This window comes from Hemicordylus capensis, chromosome 4 (genome assembly GCF_027244095.1).
Source record: "Hemicordylus capensis ecotype Gifberg chromosome 4, rHemCap1.1.pri, whole genome shotgun sequence".
Lineage (NCBI taxonomy): Eukaryota > Metazoa > Chordata > Lepidosauria > Squamata > Cordylidae > Hemicordylus > Hemicordylus capensis.
In genome coordinates this window covers 69,956,157-69,976,532 of record NC_069660.1, presented here as the reverse complement: position 1 = coordinate 69,976,532, position 20,376 = coordinate 69,956,157, and the positions used below count along the sequence as shown (strand labels likewise).

Genomic DNA, 20,376 nt, shown 5'->3' with positions numbered 1-20,376 from the left:
GAGTTCAAAGGGATTTATTCTCAATAAGTGTGCACAGGATTTGAGCCTAAGCTCTATGTTTAATATCCAGTTGGTCGGAATTTAAGTAGAAATAGTGGGGTGAAAGAGAGTCCAGTCCACAGAGTTTATTAGAGTATACATTTGGTATAACAAATTGTACACTCTTAGGCTTTGACTGGGGAAGCCGCCTGTGCCTTCAAAGGGCTGCAAAACAGGCAGAAACTCAAAAGGTGATTCATTCCCCACCAGGGCATCTCACTGTGTTGCATTTATTACTATTTATTGAATTTTTATACCGCCCCTCCCAATTTGGCCCAGGGCGGGTTACATTTCTGCCTGTCCCGAGGCTATGATATAGGAGCCCTGCCGGCGTGAGAGAAGGGGATGAGCCCTGTCCGGGGGCGCGGGATCCATTCTAGTTTATTGGGAAGCGGAGTTGATGAATTCAAAAGAAGGGGACCCTCTGAGCCAGTCAGAGGTGGACGGTTTGAGGAGGAACTGCTCACTAAATCTTTGCGGGAGGTGGAGGAGGAGAGGAAAGATACGGAGGAGAGAGAAAAACATGTTTTGGAGACTACAGGTTATTCGGCGTGGTGGAGGACTTAAATGAAATAGGGTGGTGGTGGTCTGCACTGCAGCCCTGAAACCGGTTATTTGACTTTTGCTTCCGGTCCCATCACGTGCGAGCACCGCTTTTGCCCTGCCCATGGAGGATTCTGCTAGCTTACTCCAACCAAGAACCCGAAGTTGCAATAAGGAGTTATTAAGTCTGCAGCCCATTGGTAGCCGACCGTCGCTATCACAAAAGACAACCCTTTTTTCTCACTCTATGATCCTGCGTCCGACATCTCTATGATCATAACGGACCTTTGTTTCCTGTCTGTGCCGGAAGAACTTGAGGTACGACGAGGGATCGTAGGTTTGCGCGTGCGAGTTGGTGGCGAGAGGAGATCCGTGCCAGCCTTGCGGTGTGGTGTCCCAGCTCAATCTTCGGCCATGGCGTACCGCGGGCAGGGTCAGAAAGTGCAGAAGGTGATGGTGCAGCCCATCGTATCCTTCCATTGGCGCGTGAAAAGCAGAAGCGGGATGGACCTGGGGCGTGAAAACGGGCGCAAGAGAGGGGTGGGGGCGGGGCGGGGCGGGGGCTGATTGTGGAGGAGGGAAAGCCGCGGGGATCTTAGTGATAATAAGCGGGAAACTTGAGGGGCAGTGAAGGGGGGGGTTCCCGGCGGGGGCGAGTCACTGCCAACTTCCGCCTTCCTCATTCAGCGCTGCTTTTAGATCCAGCAAGCTCCCCAAGGCAGCTTAGATAGAATAAGCAAAAGGGTACCTTTTAAAATTATCATGCTACCCTTCCATTTGTGGGGTGGGGAGCAACTGTCTCTATTCAGCACAGTATAGCGTCCCTCCACTGACTGTTGCTGACGTCTCCCTTGTGGCGTCATACTAAGAGGACAGGGGACCACTCTTCCCCATAACGGGGATTTCCAGATGTTGTTAACCACAACTCCCATCATCCCCAGTCTAAGGTCTTTGCAGCTGGGGATGATGGGAGTTCTAATTGGCATCACCTGGGAATCGCTGTTACAGGAAACACTGCTGTGTCCACATTGCTGTGCTCACTCTTTTTGTTGAAAAGCAGTATATAAATATTCTGAATAGTGATGATTGGCATATTATAGTATTGCTCTGAAGTACGATATTCTTGTCTTCTTCCTACTCTCCAAACCCTGGTTCTTCCTTGAGCCATTGCAGCTAATTTTAGTGTACAAGTGATGGAAATAAGCTGATCTGTTTGGAGTGTGGGCGAGGGTAGGTGAGCTGAGCATAGCTGAAACTGAACTGGGGAAGCAACTGCAAGTGGCCCCATTACCTAAAGTTGAAAGGCATCTTCTGAAGTAGGAATGGATGCTCCAGCTGCGATTGCTATCCTGTGTGGGAACTCTGGGTCCTTATGTGTAGAGGTATAAATCTTCCAGAAATTTTGCAACCATAGAGTGTGTGTGTCTGTGTGCACACACACATACTCCCAACCCCTTAGCCCCCTGGAAAATAGGGAAAACCTGGGGGAAATTCTGTAGCATATTTAAACTTCATTGTTTCAGAGACCCAAAATGAACTATGTAAAGTGTATTATATAAGGCAGGCGTCCCCAAACTGCAGCCCTCCAGATGTTGCTGAACTACAACCCCCAGCATACCCAGCCACAATAAATTGTGGCTCAGGATGCTGAGAGTTGTAGTTCAGCAACATCTGGAGGGCCGCAGTTTGGGGAAGCCTGATATAAGGCTTTCCCTTTTAAAAATAAAACAGGGTTTTCAATGTCAATCAAGTATATTAAATTTTCAGTGTCCTAATATGCTAAACAATAGTTACAAACACACATGTAGTGCTAGAGACTAACCTGCAAGCTGAGGGATCTGACCTGTTGAAAATAAGTAAAATAAGAACACTGAACAAGCTACTTGAAGCTTCTGCCCCCTTTGACTTTCACCACACAAGCAGTCAGGACAATAGGTTGCTTGTATCCTATAGGAGGGTGAAATATGGTGTTGCAGTTCTTTGAGGTAAGAGAATATCTCCAAGATGGCCAAATCAGGAATATATTATATCTACCGTTCTCCAGATCAGATGTAAGCAGACTATTGGAAAGCAGGTAACAACTCACAAATAAAGGGCTGAGGTCCCAGTGTTCCTCTAGTAAAGATAATACAGCATCCTGAGGGACAAAGGCCAAAATGCATCTGTGATCTGAGTTATATATAACTTGATGTCCTAGGATAGGATTTGGTTGTGGACATGGTACAAATGTTTAGCAGTTGTTCAAGTTGTGCTAAAGTTGCTTCTAAAATACTGCCTAGGTATAGTGTTGGGAGATGGAGTTTATGCCAATGTTTCTGTCAAAATCTGGTTGCTAGGTGTGTGCCTTTCCTCAAATTGCATATTATAGAACCTCATCTTCAGATATCTACAAAATGTAAGTAAACACAACTTTTATTAATTATTGATATTCTAGATATTATATATATAATGTTATATAAAATGTGAAGATAGTCTTTATATGCTTTATACTTTGTATTACTAGTACTTGAGGTTGGATTTAAAGTGGAAAGTGGCAATAGGAACATGATCAGGTTGGAGAGTTTTGGTTTTTTATAATTACATTTATTATTATTATTATTTATTAAATTTATACCCCGGCCAAACTTATGTCTCTGGGCAGCTAACAACAATTAAAACACATATAAAAATTAAAACAGTTCAACATATAAAAGTTAAAATAATACAATAATTTTAAAACCATACAATTAAACAAACAGTATTTTTAAATTAAAAACCTGAGAAAGCTTGGGTTAAAAAAAAGGGGTTCAAATGTGTTTTTTTTTTAAAAAATAGCCAAAGATGGGGAGGATAATAGCTCAGCAAGGAGCCCATTCCACCATCTTGGGGCAGCAGCTGAGAAGGCCCATCTCTGTGTGACCACCAAACGAGTTGGCGGTAACTGGAGACGGACCTCCTTAGATGACCTCAATGGGCTGTGGGGTTTGTAGCAAAGAAGATGCTCTCTTAAATACCCAGGACCTAAGCCGTTTATATCCTGCCTTGATTATGACCCAGCTCCAAAATTGATTCTTGTGGCCACAAGTGCTGATCTGATCTGACAGGATTTCTAGGCACTGTTGCTTACAATGGTGTTTTAATATTAAAACATATTGTAAACTTCTAATACATTTTTATTAGTCCTGTTACTTTTTGTCATTATCTCTCATTTTTACAGAAAACACTTCACACCTGTCCTATTTAAATGTAGGTCTCCTGAGTCCAAATCCAATTCTTGAGTAATTTCACCACAGAGTATGACTGATTTAGATTTTTTTTTTTTAAGCAGTACCACCTTGCTTCTAAAATGGGTATGCAGAAAGTTTAGCTGGAGCTTTAGTATGTTTATGCCACTGTATAAAATGTCTGGGAAATGGATTTCTAACCTGAACTAAGCATGAGTATTTTGAAATACAGTAGTTGTGACTTCAGTACTTAACTAAAATGGTTTGAAGTTGAGGGTCATAAAACTTTGGCTTGGTTTGGTACTAAGCCATTATTTCTGCTTGCTACCAATCCTAATTTCTTTGTGTATGTTGGGGGTCGCACTGCACTGGGTTTTGGAGCAATGACAAGTCTCTCTTGCTACTTCTACCCACTCCAGACCTCAGCATGACAGAGAACCACACTCTCCTAAGTACTGAAGAGAGGAGGGCCATGTATCTCTAAGCTTTTGTCTTCTTGCTCAGCATGATAGAGAGAACTGCCCCCATTCTGTCCTTTTTGCAGGAGAGGAAAGCATGCTTAGCTTTGGAGCAGGCAGAAACTCCGTCTGCTCCAAAGCTTAATGTGACAAAGAAGACCTCCCAAAGTTCTCTGCAATTTACAGAAAACAAGTGGGAGGAGACTTGCATGCTTTTGGGTGTCCCACCTTGCCAGAATATTTAGTAAATAGATTTGTGGACATTTGTCTAGAACAGTGATGTAACTTCTTTTATTTCTTCTGTTCTGTAAACTGCTTTGAAAAGCAATATTCTTAATATTTCCTTCATGATTCACTTTGCAGAGGTCCAGGATCCAGGTGTGGTTGTATGAACAGGTGAACATGCGGATAGAAGGCTGTATTATTGTGAGTATTACAGATGTTCTGCCCATCCCCCAAATGACAATAATATCGCTAAAAGCGTACTTGAAAATTGGTCCCATTTATTTTGTAAATTTAGTTTTCTGTCCTAGATTAATGGCCAGTTCAGAATGTGGTGCACTCCCTCCTCTGATCACATTCTCAGCTGCAAGGAAGGAATTGTGATTGGTAAATAATCCACAGCTGAGAGTTGTGGTTTAAAAATCAGGATCTGATCCTGGTTTCATCTTGTTTGTAAACCTTATCTTAACAACTCCTGAGCAATGAATGACATGCAAAACTCTAGTTTAGCTAACCAGAACCCTTGTACCACAGTTCTGTACTGAGGAAATGGGAGTGTGGGGGCTCAGCACTCATTCTAACCACACTTAAGATTTAACAAACTACCACTTTATTGGATCAGACTTTAAATGTGTATTTCTGCTCAAAAGTTTGAAGCATGTGCGGCAATAAATAAGCATGTATGTCTTGATTCATATCCATATTGGACAGATTCAGCCATATTATGTGATCAGTTAGTTTCAAGTGTCAACTCAGTACAGGAGAATCTCATTATCCACAGGGTTCCCTTCCCGCTGATTACCGCAGGTAACAAAACCGTGTATTATGAATCATGGAGTCTGTGAGAACTCAGGGGTTAGGTTCCCAGACTAAAAAATCCCGAAAACACCCCCAAAATGTAAAAATGGGCCAAATAAAGTGCCCTACCATGCTGTATGGGCCATAGGTGTCCAAGGCCTTTTTTCACTTGAGAAAGACTTAAAGCCAAACAGAGGTCACCATCATGGATATATGGACTCATTTATATTATATCACATCACTCTCCATACTATGGACTCTACCAGCCCTCCAATGTTGTATTTATTTATTTATTTATTTTTATTCAGTTTTTATAGCACCTTTTGCAGTTGCCTTGAGATGCATTATAAAAGTTAAAATACAATAAAATTCCATAAAAGTTATATTTAAAACCTTAAAATCAATTAAACATTAAAAACAAAACCCACACAAAATTATTTTTAAAAATAAACAGAAGCAAGAAAGCTGAGAAACCTGGCAGCCTCTAAGGGGTAAAAACCTGAAAAAATCTTTAGTAGTTCTTTCAGAATGTCAAGGAGCAGACAGTAACAGAGAGCATTCCAGAGCCTGGGGGCAACAACAGAGAAGGCCGTGTCCCATGTGCATGACAATTTAGCCTCTGTGAACACCAGCACATGGAGCAAAAGCCCCTCCAACAATCCTGTTGGGTCAGCAGAAACCCTTGGGAAAAGGTGGTCCTTCAGCTATCCAGGGCCCAAACCATTAAGAGCTTTAAAGGTAATAACCAGCACCTTGAATTGGATCTGGAAACAAGTTGGCAACCAGTGCAGCTCTTTCAAAATAGGTGTAATATACTCCAAGTGAGCAGTTCCAGAGCGAACCGTGGCATTCGGCACCAACTGAAGTTTCCAAATATTCTTCAAGGGCAGCCCTATGTAGAGTGCATTGCAGTAAACCAGCCGCAACGTAACTAAGGCATGAGTATCCGTGGCCAGATCTGCCTTCTTGAGATAATATTAACATATTTAATTACATATTAGACTGCAGATATATTTTATTATAGAACTACACTGGATCAAGTTGTGGCTAACTTATCATTACATGGATATTGTATCGTTTGCTGGGGATCTTATTGTTTCTTGTTGAAATTAGCAGATTACCAGAGTCCACCATTGGTGCAGCTGTCACTTTTCCTGTCACCTTGCTTCCCTTTGAACCATGGGAATTCACTGAACTGTATTTGGCTTACTACAGGGCTTTGATGAATATATGAACCTGGTACTGGATGATGCTGAAGAGATTCACTCCAAGACAAAATCAAGGAAACAGCTGGGTGAGTGTTGCTGTTGTATAGGGGGCATTTAGCTGCCTCTTTCTTTCTGGTCATTAACAAGAAGTCAGCGGTTATCTTCCTTTTTTCAGTGCAAAACCACTGGAAGTTTCAACCCAGTTCCATGAGCTTAAATTGTAGCTTGAAAGATTACTGGCACAAGAAGGCTGTGTGGGAGTTCTTGTGTTCTGGCATAGCTATCTTAACTTAAAAACAGTTAAGCTGTTCTGTTAGGACAGGGGTAGGCAACCAACGGTTGTTGAATTGTGGCTGCGAATGATAGGAGTTGTACATACAAAAGGGTTAAAACCCACATATCCTAGAGGGCCAGAAATTATTTATTTATTTAACTTTTATACCGCCCAAACTTTCGTCTCTGGGCGGTTAAAAGTGATATGAAACAATTAAAACAAAGATAAAAGGTTAAAACAGTTTAACAATTTCAAAACAGCATAAAATTAAAACCTACAAATTTAAAAGCTGAAAAAGCTTGGGTGAAGAGATGGGTCCTCAAATGCTTTTAAAAAATAGAGATGGGGAGGATCGTATCTCAGCAGGGAGCGCATTCCACAATCTCGGGGCAGCAGTCGAGAAGGCCTGTCTCTGTGTGGCCACCAGACGAGCTGGCAGTAACTGGAGACAGACCGACCGAAGTGGGCGGTGGGGCAAATAACGAAGAAGACGTTCTCTTAAATACCCAGGGCCTAAGCCATTTAGGGCTTTATAAGTTATAACTGTATTTTGCCCGGAAACCTGCTGGCAGCCAGTGTAACTCCATCAACAAGGGAGTAATGTGGTCTCTCCGAGATGACCCAGAGACCAACCTGGCTGCCACATTCTGAACCAACTGAAGCTTCTGGACTACGTACAAAGGCAGCCCCACGTAGAGCTCATTACAGAAGTCCCGTCTGGAAGTTACCAACAAATGTACCACAGTTTTGAGGTCATTGTTCTCGAGAAACGGACGCAGCTGACGTATAAGCTGAAGCTGATAGAAAGCACCCCGGCCACCACCTCAACCTGAGAAACCAGGGAGAGGTGTGGATTCAGAAGTACTCCCAGACTGCGAACCTGTTCATTTTGGGGAAGTGTGACCCCTTCCAGAACTGACTGCATAGGTAATTTCCTATCACCATTTTGTGTTCAGGAGTCATTTTGTGGCTCATTTGTTTTTTAAAAAATGGGAAATGTCATGATTCCCAACTACCCCATATGGGACTTTAAGGGGGCATTTGGGGAGCATGGCTGGACACCTACAGATCCACAGAGCATGGTAAGGCACTTCATTTGGTTCCTTTTTACTTCCCCCCCACCCTTGATTTTTACCATGATTTTATAAGTTTAGGAACCTAACTTCCACAAACTCATTGACTCCATTACTCGGTATCCATGGTTTGGCTCTCCCCATGAATAACAGGGTTCTCCTATAATTCAACAACAACTCTGGCTATTTTTGAAAAACATTTGAAAACCCTCTTTTTTTTATCCAAGCTTTCTCAGGTTTTTAATTTTAAAAAATACTGTTTGTTTAATTTTATGGTTTTTAAATTATTGTGTTTTAACTTTTATAAGTGTTGTTATATGTTGAATTGTTTTAACTTTTATATGTGTTTTAATTGTTGGCCGCCCAGAGATGTAAGTTTGGGCGGGGTATAAATTTGATAAATAAATAAAATAAGCAGCTGTAGAGCCACGGTTGCCTACCCCTGTATTAGGAGGTGGGGGAGAGACTGTCCGCTCACTTAGCTTCCTTTGAACTTTTGTGGCTCAGTGCTATGCTTACAGTGTTCATATTAAGCCTGGGAGTCTTCTAGCAAGTGAAGCAAAGCTAGCAAACTCTATCTTGTTTGCCAGAAAGTAGAATTGGTATCTGCGCTGTTTCAGCTAAAGCCAGTCCAAAGATGTGAAATGTTGGTCCTGCCATCTGATGCAGGATGCAACTCATAAATAGGTAGGTTGAAAAATCTCTATCTCCTAAGGATCTAAGAATCTGGTAAATCAGATACTGATTAGTGGCATCTTCTTAAGCTCGTGGGTGGGTGGGTAGGTGTGTGTCTGTGTGTTTTCTTGGTATTGGAGTAAAAGCTGTATACCAGTTATTGGACTAAGATGCTAGTATAAAGGGGAAATTAGTGTGGCACATAAAAATATGTGCATATTGACTGACTTAAGACTTAATTATATTTACATATATAATCTGTAGGGTTGTGCACAGAACAGGATTTGCATTCCGTTTCGAGCTCGGAATGCGATTCCCTGGGTGAGCCAGTTGTTCTGATGGTTTGGAACATTTTGAGTGTTTTATCCTCCCAAGTATCACTGGCATATAGTTTAATTAGGCAAGCAAGCTAATTGCAGATGTTGGAGAGAAAGATGGTAAGGAAAAAGGAAGGAGGCTTAATGAAAGTTCTGTATACTTCATTACAGTTGATGAATATTACAGTTGTCAGTTAGTATGTCTGAAATGAGTCAGCTGCAACAGGAAACCATGGTTTCCATCTATGAGAATCAGCCTCGGAGAGTAAGGGGCTCTAGTGCTCCCAAACTCCTCCCCTCTGCATACAGGAGAAGAAGAGTGAAGATTTCCACTTTCTAATCCTAACCCGTTTGAACAGTATCAAGTCACAGTTTGATCCTAGTTCAATATCCCACTCTAGCTAACATAAAGTTCCCTGTATTCATATGCAACATGGAACTACAGTTTGTTCTTAAAGTGGAAGCAAGTGCTTTCATACAAAGTTTCATACAAAGTCTGCCACTCTTTAAGGTTTGCCATTGTAGTGGGAAACAATGATTTCCTGTAAAATATGAAGTCAGCTATGGTCTGTTCACTGTACAGCTGCAAACGGATTTATTAGGAAGTTCTGTGCTGCATTTCACTATTGCTATGGATCATTCATGTTACTGAAATCTGATTAAAAATGTTAATAGAAAAAGGATGCAATGGTCTTGTTCATGTAGGTCTAACAGCGCTCCTTTCTGTTGCAGGTCGAATCATGTTAAAGGGGGACAATATTACTCTTCTACAAAGTGTTTCTAACTAGAAATCGCCATCCATTGTGCTCTGATGATTATTTTAATCCTTAAACCAGTGGAAGAAAGTGTGTAGTTAACATTGTCAATTCCCACTTCTGACTTGATGTTTGAGAAGAATGACCCAGTTATTTCATTTGTGCTTACATAGTTTTGAATAACTTTTATACATTGGAGTGGTATTGTAGTTCTTGATAAATAAACTTTTTTATGTTAACAGATAAAGCTGTGTTTATTATCCAAATCATCTTGTGCCGAAATCTTTACAAGTTGTGCAATGTCATAGAAAAAAAGAAATTGTTCAGCACAAATTACAAAGGAGTGCTAGCAATAAGATGTTAATTTTTTTAAATTCCAAATCATTCAAGATAAAGAATACAGAGGTCCAAAATGCCTATATTTTCTAATGTAAAAAGTGCTAACTAAGAGAATTACTTGTATCTAAAAGGAGTAAATCCCAGTTGGTGCAATGTACTGAATAAAATGCAAGAAGCCTTATTTAGAAGACTTAATCAGAGTTTCATCCTATCTGCAATAGGGTTAACATATCGAAAATATTTAATGGTCTATATATACTTCTATTGATGTCCATCTTCCTCAGTGATATTATTTACTGATGAATTAATCTTTTTCCTGATCATGATTATTTGATTTCTCAATAACAATGTATTATTAGCACCTATGAGTTCTAGTATGATACCAGGCACTTAAAACAGGGTTTCTGAAGCAGTCTGAAATAGCCAAAATATTTGTTGTTTCACTATTTTATGACCATTCTGTAACCTTTTGGTAGTTGTGGTTTTCGTTTGGCACATGTAACATTAATTATATTGTGTCCACTTTATGTTGGCTTAGTGGTTATTGTCTGTGTGCTAAAATTGTGAGTAATGAAAATTTGCAAATGTTGCCTCTTTGTTCCTGCTAGTTACTGGAAGACTTAATGAGCAGTGCAGGGCACAAGCCCAGTGACGGGAAATTTTGATCAGCATTCATTCACGGGTGGGTCAAACAGCAGGGATCAGGAAGGTGGTGATTTAGATAAGGAAAACAGCATGGGGAAAAGGGTTAAAAACCCTCTCTGTCATTGGTACTGCTCTGATCCATGCTTCTCCACTGCATGCGCCCTTCTGCCCTGTGAGTTATTTTAAAGTGAAAATATTGGAGATCCAGTCTTTGACCTGCACAATGTGTGGTTTGGTCCTCTGTCTATTAAATTGTGCTGTCCATAATTTAGCATGTTTTTTCACATGCAGATAATTTCTAGCTGATTACTACAGTGTCCAATACTGAGAAATCACTGGATATTGTACTGTATCCAAAATAGTCCTGTTCACTGGCTTCATGAGACCCAGTAGCTGAAAGGCAAAAGTACACAACTAAAAGTTGTTGTCTTACTGGTAGGAGGGCAAAAATCCACAAACCAGTTTCTCGATGTTGTTCCTTGGCATAATATGTGCAATCAATCTCAGAAAATGTATTGAATGCTGAGCAATAAAAGGAACAGCATGCTTGTCTCCACATTCATCTCTCATGGCTTCTTGCCTGTTGGTTCCTCCGTTGGTCTGACGTGGTATCTGAATAAATCCTTTATCTTCATGTATAAGCAAGGAAGTATAAGCTAATCAACTGTGAAGCCCCTTTTGTGTTGACACTTAGCTGTATATTTTACAATCTTCTAGAAAGCTGGTGCTGACTGACTGGCAGTAAAGTTTTGGAAAGTTGGAGGAGGAGGAGGGGCGGAATCTTGCTTAGTCTTCTCTCCAGACATTAGTCTGTCCACATAAGAATTTCTGCACCGACCTCTTACTGTATATGGAGGAAGACTTTTTCTTATTGCAAATAGTTGATCTCTTCATCTTGCAAGTGATCAGGTTCTTCAGATAGATTGGGGAGGGCCACGTGCCATTCTTTATAAAGGAGACCTGCAGCAGCAAACTTGCACTGAATTAGTACTGCATGACCGTGCGTTTTCTTTATGCAAGAACAAATGGTACAACACTTTTAAAATCGATTTTTGTTCACTTCTCTGATGTAAAGAAAGTATTGTATCAAAGGTGGTGAAGGTAAAGCACAGAGGTGGTTAACTTTTGGTGGTTTCTTATTGTGTCAGGAAAGGACTTAAAATCATCCATAGTACATTCATAAATGTGCACTCATTTGTTTCATAAATGGGATCCAGATATCTTCCCTTCAGAGGACACTTCTGTTTGTGGGAATGTTCTGTTTTCTCAGCACTCTCATATTGTTGCTGCAAAAATGATTCACCACACATATAAACCAGGTACCATGTAAGTTGTGACTGTTATTTCTGTATGCAATACAGTTGTGCAGGTGTTGAATAGTGCCTGTAATCTCTCTAGTGATGATTGACACAACTCTTATGCTCCTTTTCCACCCCCACCATTTTGTAAAATGTGCTAAAATTTGTTCTACCTCCCACCCCACTATTAAACTGAAATGCAAGAGTACTGATATAGCCCTTAAAAACTTTTTTAAAATAGACAAACACGAGTAAGACTACCTCCTCCACTTTCTTGGTGCCTCTTCTCATTGCCTGGAGTTTTCATTGTATCTGCTCTGTATTACCTTCATCTTCTGCACATTGCCTCTAGTATCATGGCATTCACTCAGTCTTTATCCTTCAACATTGTCCACTTTCTCAGTGACCTACTGAAGCAGTGGTCTTTTTGGAAAAGTCTCTGGACTCCATGGTTTTGACTTGCAACTTACTCTTTTTGAATACCTGACTTGCCCTTCTCATTCAAGAAAACATTCACCTCTCTCTAATCCCCCGCCTTGGCTCATTCCCTCCATGGGATACATTTGTTCTGTTGTTGTTCCATGCTCTCATGCAGTTGGGAGTCCAACTCCAAAATAATTCATTTTTTCCTTCTCTCCTACCACCTTGGCTAAGCAAAACTACTGTACCACACTGATCAACCAGTACTGTAGTGTCGGCATATATATTCTGCCTTTGATACTTTACAAAAAGTGTCACCTCTTTATTTTCCTGCTTTCCTCACTCCCTCTCCTAAATCTCTCTCAATCCTTTTCTCGCTTCCAGTAAATCTCCGTGGATGTCATCTTTCTCCTCCCCCTTCTAATCCTTCTTCCAAGCTCACCTGTTCCATGGAGCCTTTGATTTAACCCTTTAGTCCTCAATCCCTAGTGAAACTAAGTCCATGTCACTGTACATTTTCCTTGCCTGTTTCATCTTATGATAAGGCACCTAAAAAAAAAAAAGGCATTGTACACACATAAAATTAAGAATAATGGAATCTTTGTCCCTTCACTCTGTTGTCCCCCAATGTGTTAAGCAGAATTTAGGTTTCTGGAATTATGTGCATTGTCCTTCAGGGCATGAATACTACTTTTTTTTTTTTTTAAGTAACAAGCAAGTGGGGTTATCTCTTCCTGCACTGCTAAAGATAAGTGCCTTGGTGTGTCTAACTTCCCTGAATCTCTTGCATAGTAGTAGCTCTGAGTGAGATGCATTTTCTTCTGTCCTTTTGTTTATTTAAAGATGGATCAGGTACTGACCATCCTTGAAAGAATGGAAGTTGGTTTGTGTGCTCTGAAGAAATGCACTGTAGATGCAAAGCTAATGGGGAAAGTGTCGACTGCTGTGAACAGCAGAGGGCATAGCAGCACCTGGCAAGAACGGCCAGCCGTTGTTGCAAAGTGCCAGAAGTCTCTGCCTGGAACATAGTTCCTCTAGTATTCATTCTTGTGTTGTTAGTTCCACAGCAACCTGGAAGGAAGATGAATGTGAGGTGCAGAGTGCAGAGCTGTTTTCAACCACTGCAATAGCAAAAGAACCTGCCTGTCTCTCTTTCTGATAACTGCTCTGAAGTTTCTGTGTCCTAAGGGATTTTGTTCCTGAATGGGAGAAGGAAAAGGTTCTCTAAAGTGACAGCAAGAGCAAATAAGGTAGAGTGAATTCCAGCATGTTTTTGAAGCTCGTATTTGCTTAACTTTCTGGTTCACTGAAGCCTGCTGTGTCTGCTTTGAAAGTTGTACTTTTCCATGATATGCCGATCTATTTTTCTGTTCTGTTGAACAGAAGCTAAAGATGCCCGCGGATGCTTGAGGTCAGCAGCCTTCTCCAGATTTGCAAGGCTACTGGAGTGCAGTGCCCACATATAGGGACCTCCTATACAATATGTAACTACCTTAAATGGCGCAGTGGGGAAATGCTTGACTAATAAGCAGAAGGTTGCTGGTTTGAATCCCTGCTGCTACTATATCTGGCAGCAGCCATATAGGAAGATGCTGAAAGGCATCATCTCACTGTGCGGGAGGAGGCAATGGTAAACCCCTCCTGTATTCTACCAAAAAAAAACCACAGGGCTCTGTGGGCGCCAGGAGTCGAAATCAACTTGATGGCACACTTCACCTTTATACAATGTGTAAGAAATCCTTTCATAAGAAACCATGTTAAAAAGCTTTCAGGAATTGTCCAGTCACAATTCTGATGTTGATAATCTAACTCATAGTACTATCGGTGCTATCCAATGCCTTGACACTTCTGAAATACACTTGTAACTTTGTATGGTGTCTAACAGTAGAAGTCTTAGTCTAAGCATGCCATGGTGGTGAACATCCCAGGAACATGTGAAACCCACCCTTGTGAGTCAGTCCATTGGTCCATTTATCTTTGAAATGAGATACAATCATCAAGTAAGATATGGAATGGGTGCGTGAGATGCAAATATGAGATGGGAGTTTGTGGCAGGAACTGTTTTTATCAAAGAGGATGCTTTGCACCCAAGTGGGAGGAACAGTGGCATATTTGCATGTATTTCCTTGACCTGAGAGGGGTTGTTTCTGAAGTGTTCTGAGTCTAGATTCTTTGGTAGCATATAAGATTTTCAATGACAAACCATGAATCCACTCTCATTGCTAAACTTAAAGACACACAAACTTCAAAAATCACTTAAAAATCAGCCTTTTGCCCAGTTCCTTTCAAATAATTCTGATAGCTTCCTGGCCCCCCTTGGGCACTACCACCCACCACATTCTGCTCTAGGACACCCCTTTCCCCCCCGACGTGAAGCTATACATTTGCTGCAATCCTCATTATTCCCTTTGAGGAATTCAAAAATACTTTTATAATCAGAGGAGTGTCTGATTGCCTTGGGGGTTTGTGGGTGGTAGGCACCCCTGGGTGCCTACCACCCATCTCACTTTTGTGCCCCTAGGTGCTCCACAATAGGGGATAATGGGCTGGTTCGGGTCCCATTATACCCTATGAGAAAAGTAATTAAAATATTTCAAATATTCATAAAAAATCATAGGAATGTCCAATTGCTTCGGGGTTTGGGTGGTTGTTGGCAGCCATGGGTGCTCCACAATCGAGAATAATGGGCTGGTTTGAGTCCCATTATACCCTATGAGAGAAAAATAAAAATAAATTTCAAAAATTCATAAAAAATTGTGCGAGTGTCCGATTGCTTTGTGGTTTGGGTGGTAGGTACCCATGGGTGCCAGCTACCACCCCACCCATGTTTGGAGGTTCAAATCAAACCACCCCCAGTTTGGTTTGAATTCAAACCTGCAGCTCAAACCTGATGGCTGGTTTGGTTTGAATTTGAACCATCGAACCACCCTGGTTCGAATTCGAACCAGTTCGCACATCCCTACGCACAGATCAGTCCTCTATCATCCCCAATTAGCATTGCTAAGTTAACTTCTTATGTACAGGCTAACTTATCCATTCCATGTCCCATGGAAACTGGCATCCAAATATCTGATCTGTCACACACCTCCTGTTTAGTTTTGTATTGATGTAAGGACTGAAGAGAACTTTAGCATCCAATGTACTGTATCAGGTGCACACAATATGCAGCCTCCTAGTAGGCCGTACATTGTGGCCCACCATACATTTGACAATATGCCCATTTTTGTGGCCCAGCAGCTAGACTGCTGCTGGGAACAGTGCAGAGCTGCACTGCTACAAATAGTGTCCGCATAAGGTAAATATTGGAATGCCCAGTGATGAGGATGGCTAGTCAACCACCATTGCAATGTGCAGTGACTCCCCAAAGTTGTATGTGGTGGAATTTTGTGTAACTCAGGCACGTGTCTTGAGTGGACATTTTTATTTTATAGCTTGCACTGTAAAGTTCTAATCAAAGTAGCTAACAAAATATAGCAAAACTTCAAATGTAACCAATAAAACTGTTCCATTTGATATTGAATTTGAATGGTTCTGTGCGTAACTGTTTTGGAAGAAAAATTGAGTCTCCTAAATAAGGTGATGGCTCCTGAATATCTGAGTGACTCCCTATCACCCTCGTGCAGAAGGATATTAGTTTGTAAATTTAGCTTTTGAAAGTCCCCAAAATGCCCCAACAAGAGTCTGTGGCTCAGTGACTGCCGTGGAATGTTGAGGGCAGCTGAGTCGCAGAATGTTGAAGCTGTTGGTTGAAGAAAGGGGGTGGGATTAAGATGGGGAATTTGACTGTGCCCCTACCCACTTACAAAAAGTGATGGGTAAGAGCGTCCTACTCAGCTTCAGGAGCTGTGCATGCTCCCTGGTTTTTGATGGTGTGAGCAAACAACTAGGTAGGAGGAGTGGAGAGTGACTGTGTGTGAGAAAGGCACTGGGTAAGACAGCTTTTCCTCCTACCTTGTTAAAATGCTGGGTATGAATGCTGGGGAGGAGGGTGCCATCCTACCCAGCTCCTCTCTCACACAATCCCTCCCCACTCCACCTACCTAGTTATTTGTTCACACATTATCAAAAATCGGGAGCACACACAACTCCCGAAACCAGGTAGGACACTTATCCTACCCTTTTTTTTTTTTTTGTATGAACTGCTTTGTAGTATCTTAGAGAAGGTTTTAGTGTGAGGGAGATGCATGGTATGAGGCTGAACTTCTCATACAAAAGGGGAGGTTTCAGGAGGGGAAAATTACACCACTTCCCACTCACTAGAAGCCTTCCACTCTCTTGGTATATAATAGTAAAGTGCTTTGGCCCTGAATTTGAGCCTTTTCGCCTATATCGCAAAGCAGTGGAAAGTCTCAGGAAGCTGTGGAAACGACATCTTTTCACTCCCTTGCCCCTGCTTTGCAAATTCTGATCAGTGCTACAAGGTTCCTGTTCCAGACAGACTGGAGCCCTGAACAGAAGAGCTGCTCTTAGAGGCTGGAGGTACACCACAACTTTTTGTTGTAGATCCCCATTTGTAATTACTAACCATCAATATCTATTGAGTTTAGGGTGACTCACAGCAGGGAAGCAGCTTGCCTAGGGAGCAAGAGACTGTTAGTTCGCATCCCCACCGGTGTGCTTTCCAGACTGTGCCTAGTAAATATATATTTGTAGTCACCTATTTCAGGCAGCAGCAATATAGGAAGGTGCTGGAGGCGGATGCTCATCTCATACTGTGCTGGAGGAAGACAATGGTAAACCACTCCTGTATTCTACCAAGAAAACCACATGGTTCTGGTCTCCAGGAGTCGACACTGACTTGATGGCACAATCTTTCCTTTCCTTTCCTTTCCAGAAGGAAAGGGGAGGGTAAGATTCTTGTTGCATTTAGCAGATCTTTTGAAGAGGAAAATTCATATCAGGGTGAGAAGTTGTATGTACTGAAATTCTCTTTTTTTACACAACTGTTAAGCTGCAGTATCCTGTCTGCTAGTGTAGAGCATGACCTTAATCACAATGCAGCAAACCTGATCTGTCTATCTGGAGTGAAAGGGCCTGTGTCTCTGTCTACATAATCCACATTACCACCCCCACTTCCTAATCCCTGAAGTTGAATTATCTGGATCCTATTGAGAGTTACATTGTAAAGTGCATATAAAAAGGGAGCTCATGGGAGAAGATGAATTGCTTCAGGCTGTGTGTTTTCCATAATTTACATAGGACCTAGGTTTTTACATAGGAAAGAGCAATTCAAATAGTTTTGGCTGAGGAGTGTTGTACAGATAGGATGAAAGTAAATTGGAGTTGGTTGGCTCCTGATGGGCTTTGCAGCAGAATAAAGGAGCTTGTAGGTGTGTTGGCTAGCTCCAGAAAAAGAACTTCTGATTTCCCATTGGATTAGGCATTGCACTGGCTAGAGATGTGGGGAGCTGCAAGTGCTCATAGTGGCTAGGAGAAAATGGAAATATGCTCAGGGAAAGAGCCTTAGCTGGCATAAAGACAAAGCTATTCGCCACCAAAGGTTATGGTCTATACTAAGATGGCTAAGGACCATTCACTCATGTGTTCATCACCCTGACTATCATGTGAATAAGCCCTCAGACTCATTGCCACTGATGAAACATTCATCTCTTGCTGTCAGCTCAAACATGGTACTTCTTCATGCATATGCTTCACACATTTGACTGAGTCCATCAGTGATCATCTCAGTTGGCCCCATAATAATCTCAATAAATACCTTCTCCATTGGGCACTCGGATATGTACGTATAGGATTAGGTAAAAAAATATACACAGTATATTTTACTGTATTTGATGTAGCACGTTTGGGCAGAATGCATGATGAATCTGGCACTCATGAGGCTTTGGGGACGAAACAGACCTGCAGTGCTAAACAATATAATAGCATGCTTCCCTTTCCATCTGAACATGTGCAGAGCAGTGATGAATGGTGCCAGTTTCAGACAGGCCTGTGAATGAACATGTTCCTGTTTAAAGCCATGAGCTGAAGTGTCACAGCTGGTTCAGTGGCTAACTGTGCCACAATTATCTGTGCAACTTAGTCTCCTGGTGCCTTAACTGTGCACCTGATAAGTGGAAATAACGGCGTCTTCTCCCAGCCAGTCGTGTCCATGTTCATGCTTTAGACTTGTCTTGGGGCTGGGAAGATGTGTTCTCGGACAAAATTTGTTGAGGTGGCACAAATGCAGGAGTAGGAGTGCAAGGGTGTGACCTGTAGCGGGAAAGCAGCAGGTAGGAGAGGGAGTGTATAACCCTTCCTCTGACCATTGGCTCTCCTGCAAATATTTCCCTGGCCACTTCTTCCCATAGTTGGTCTATTTCTGGTCTTGTATGTTGGTGAAAGGTGGATTCAAAAGGCCTGGGGGTCAGAACTGGGAGACAGTAAAGGGTTAAGCATATCCTATCAATACTTCCCTCCCTCCCCTTTTTGGTGTTATAAGGCAAGCACAAGGTTGGGAATTACATACTTGTTTGGTAATGTGTAGCTCTTGCCTCATACCCTGTGACTAGAGGTGCACCTAGGTAGTTTTGGAGCCTGGACCTAAAGGCCTTTTGCACACACACCACCACAAGATAAGCTGCAATGCTCTTTTACTCCAGAACATTCTGCCATGAAACTCACTGGGCGACTCTGGGACAGTAACTTATCTTACAGGCTTGTTTTATTATTTATTTATTACATTTATATCCCGCTTTTCCTCTGAGGAGCTCAGAGCAGTGTACATGGTTATTTTCATCCTCACAACAACCCTGTGAGGTAGGTTAGGCTGAGACATACATGACTGGCCCAGAGTCACCCAGTGAGTTTCATGGTTTGAATGGGCAGTCAAACTTGGGTCTTAGTCCCGGTCCTAGTCCAACACTCTAACCACTACGCTATGCTGGCTCTTCCTCTGTCTACGCTATGCTGGCTCTATCCTCCTCTTGTTGTGAGGATAAACATAACCATGTACAGTGCTCTGGGCTCCTTGGAGGAAGAGCAGGACAGAAATGTAGCAGTTATGAATAAAGCCACAAAAAGGCATCTCTTCCCCCAGTGCAACAATCCATGAATGAGTCCCAAATCTCACTGATTTTGGTGGAGCCATTTCCCAAGTAAATCCATTTAGTCCACAGTTTCTCAACCACCGGTCCCTGGACCGCTGCCGGTCCCCGAAGGGTTGCGTGCCGGTCCCTGACTGGGAGTCAACCCCCCAAAAACAACTGCAATCAAGGCACTCACTTCCTCAATTTTGCACATGGCACGGAAGAGGAGGCGCAGGACCCTGCTTCTGCCTTGCCTCCACATGCTGCTGAGATCTTCCTACAGCTATCTTATTCCCTATCTTTACAACTTCAAACTGTATGCAGCGCAGGGCATTGAGGAAAAGGTATGGCAATGGGCGCCACTTGAAGGGCTGCTGGTTCTTGCATGCTCATTATTTGCAGCCAAAGGTTGATTGATTGAAAGCCAGCAGCCTGTTGCGGCTGAGGCACCTTGAGAGGGAACGCTGTTCCCCTCATGCATCGGTGGGGCGTTGTGGTCCCTCGGCGCCCTGTAACCACTTGGTCTGCACTGCCGGTGGAAGATGGCGGTCCCCTTTGTGACCTTGCCAGGAGGTGGAACCTCTGGCCGGGATCATGTCGTGGTGAGGGCTAAGTGGCGGAGGGAAGGAGGAGGGTGCCTTGGCTTGGACTTTGCAGAAAGGGAGTGCAGGTGGACCTTCCTCGGGGGAGGGGGAGCAAGCACGCGTACCAAGGAGGGCTAAGTGGCAGAGGGAGGCAGCATGCTGCAGGGGAGAGGCAAGATACCATTTTGTGCATTCATGCAAAAGGGTCATTGGATGAATGGCACTGGAATGAAGTGATCCTGGGGATTTGATGCCCAGCGCGGTTCGTGTCCGATCCCAACTGATTTAAAACCAGCTGCCTGTTGCGGCCAAGGCACCTTGAGAGGAAACGCCGTTTCCCTCTTGCATTGGTAGGGCGTTGTAGTCCCTCGGCCCCCTATAATCTCCTGGTCTGCACTGCCGGTGGAAAATGGCGGTCCCCTTTATGACCTCGCTGGGCGGGGGAGGACAACCTCTGGCCGAGATCATGCCGCGGTGAGGGCTAAGCGGTGGAAGAAGGG

At 42.6% G+C, this 20,376-nt stretch overlaps 2 protein-coding genes across 6 annotated transcripts in view; both read left to right on the top strand.

Annotated features, from left to right (window-relative positions):
* Positions 1 to 799: 799 nt before the first annotated feature.
* On the top strand, positions 800 to 9,812 carry SNRPE (small nuclear ribonucleoprotein polypeptide E). Its single transcript, XM_053250617.1, has 5 exons — positions 800 to 1,050; positions 2,951 to 2,977; positions 4,607 to 4,669; positions 6,479 to 6,557; positions 9,543 to 9,812. Exons 1-5 carry the CDS (start codon positions 853 to 855, stop codon positions 9,596 to 9,598), a joined length of 423 nt encoding a protein of 140 aa, XP_053106592.1. The 5' UTR covers positions 800 to 852; the 3' UTR covers positions 9,599 to 9,812.
* A 3,003-nt stretch (positions 9,813 to 12,815) lies between these two features.
* The window catches only part of SOX13 (SRY-box transcription factor 13), a 149,441-nt gene continuing 141,880 nt past the window's right edge, over positions 12,816 to 20,376 (top strand). For all 5 annotated transcript variants that reach the window (XM_053245367.1, XM_053245365.1, XM_053245366.1 and 2 more), the window contains exon 1: positions 12,816 to 13,517. The gene's annotated coding sequence lies outside the window, so the exon portion shown is untranslated. The remainder of the gene's footprint in view (positions 13,518 to 20,376) is intronic.

What these genes read in the sequence shown, in the direction of transcription:
- SNRPE (XM_053250617.1), top strand. Translation starts at nt 853, where the DNA reads ATGATCATAACGGACCTTTGTTTCCTGTCTGTGCCGGAAGAACTTGAG. An exon ending in TCTTCAGATATCTACAAAAT is followed by an intron (nt 2,978 to 4,606) that starts GTAAGTAAACAC and finishes TTCACTTTGCAG; the next exon opens with AGGTCCAGGATCCAGGTGTG. An exon ending in GGATAGAAGGCTGTATTATT is followed by an intron (nt 4,670 to 6,478) that starts GTGAGTATTACA and finishes GGCTTACTACAG; the next exon opens with GGCTTTGATGAATATATGAA.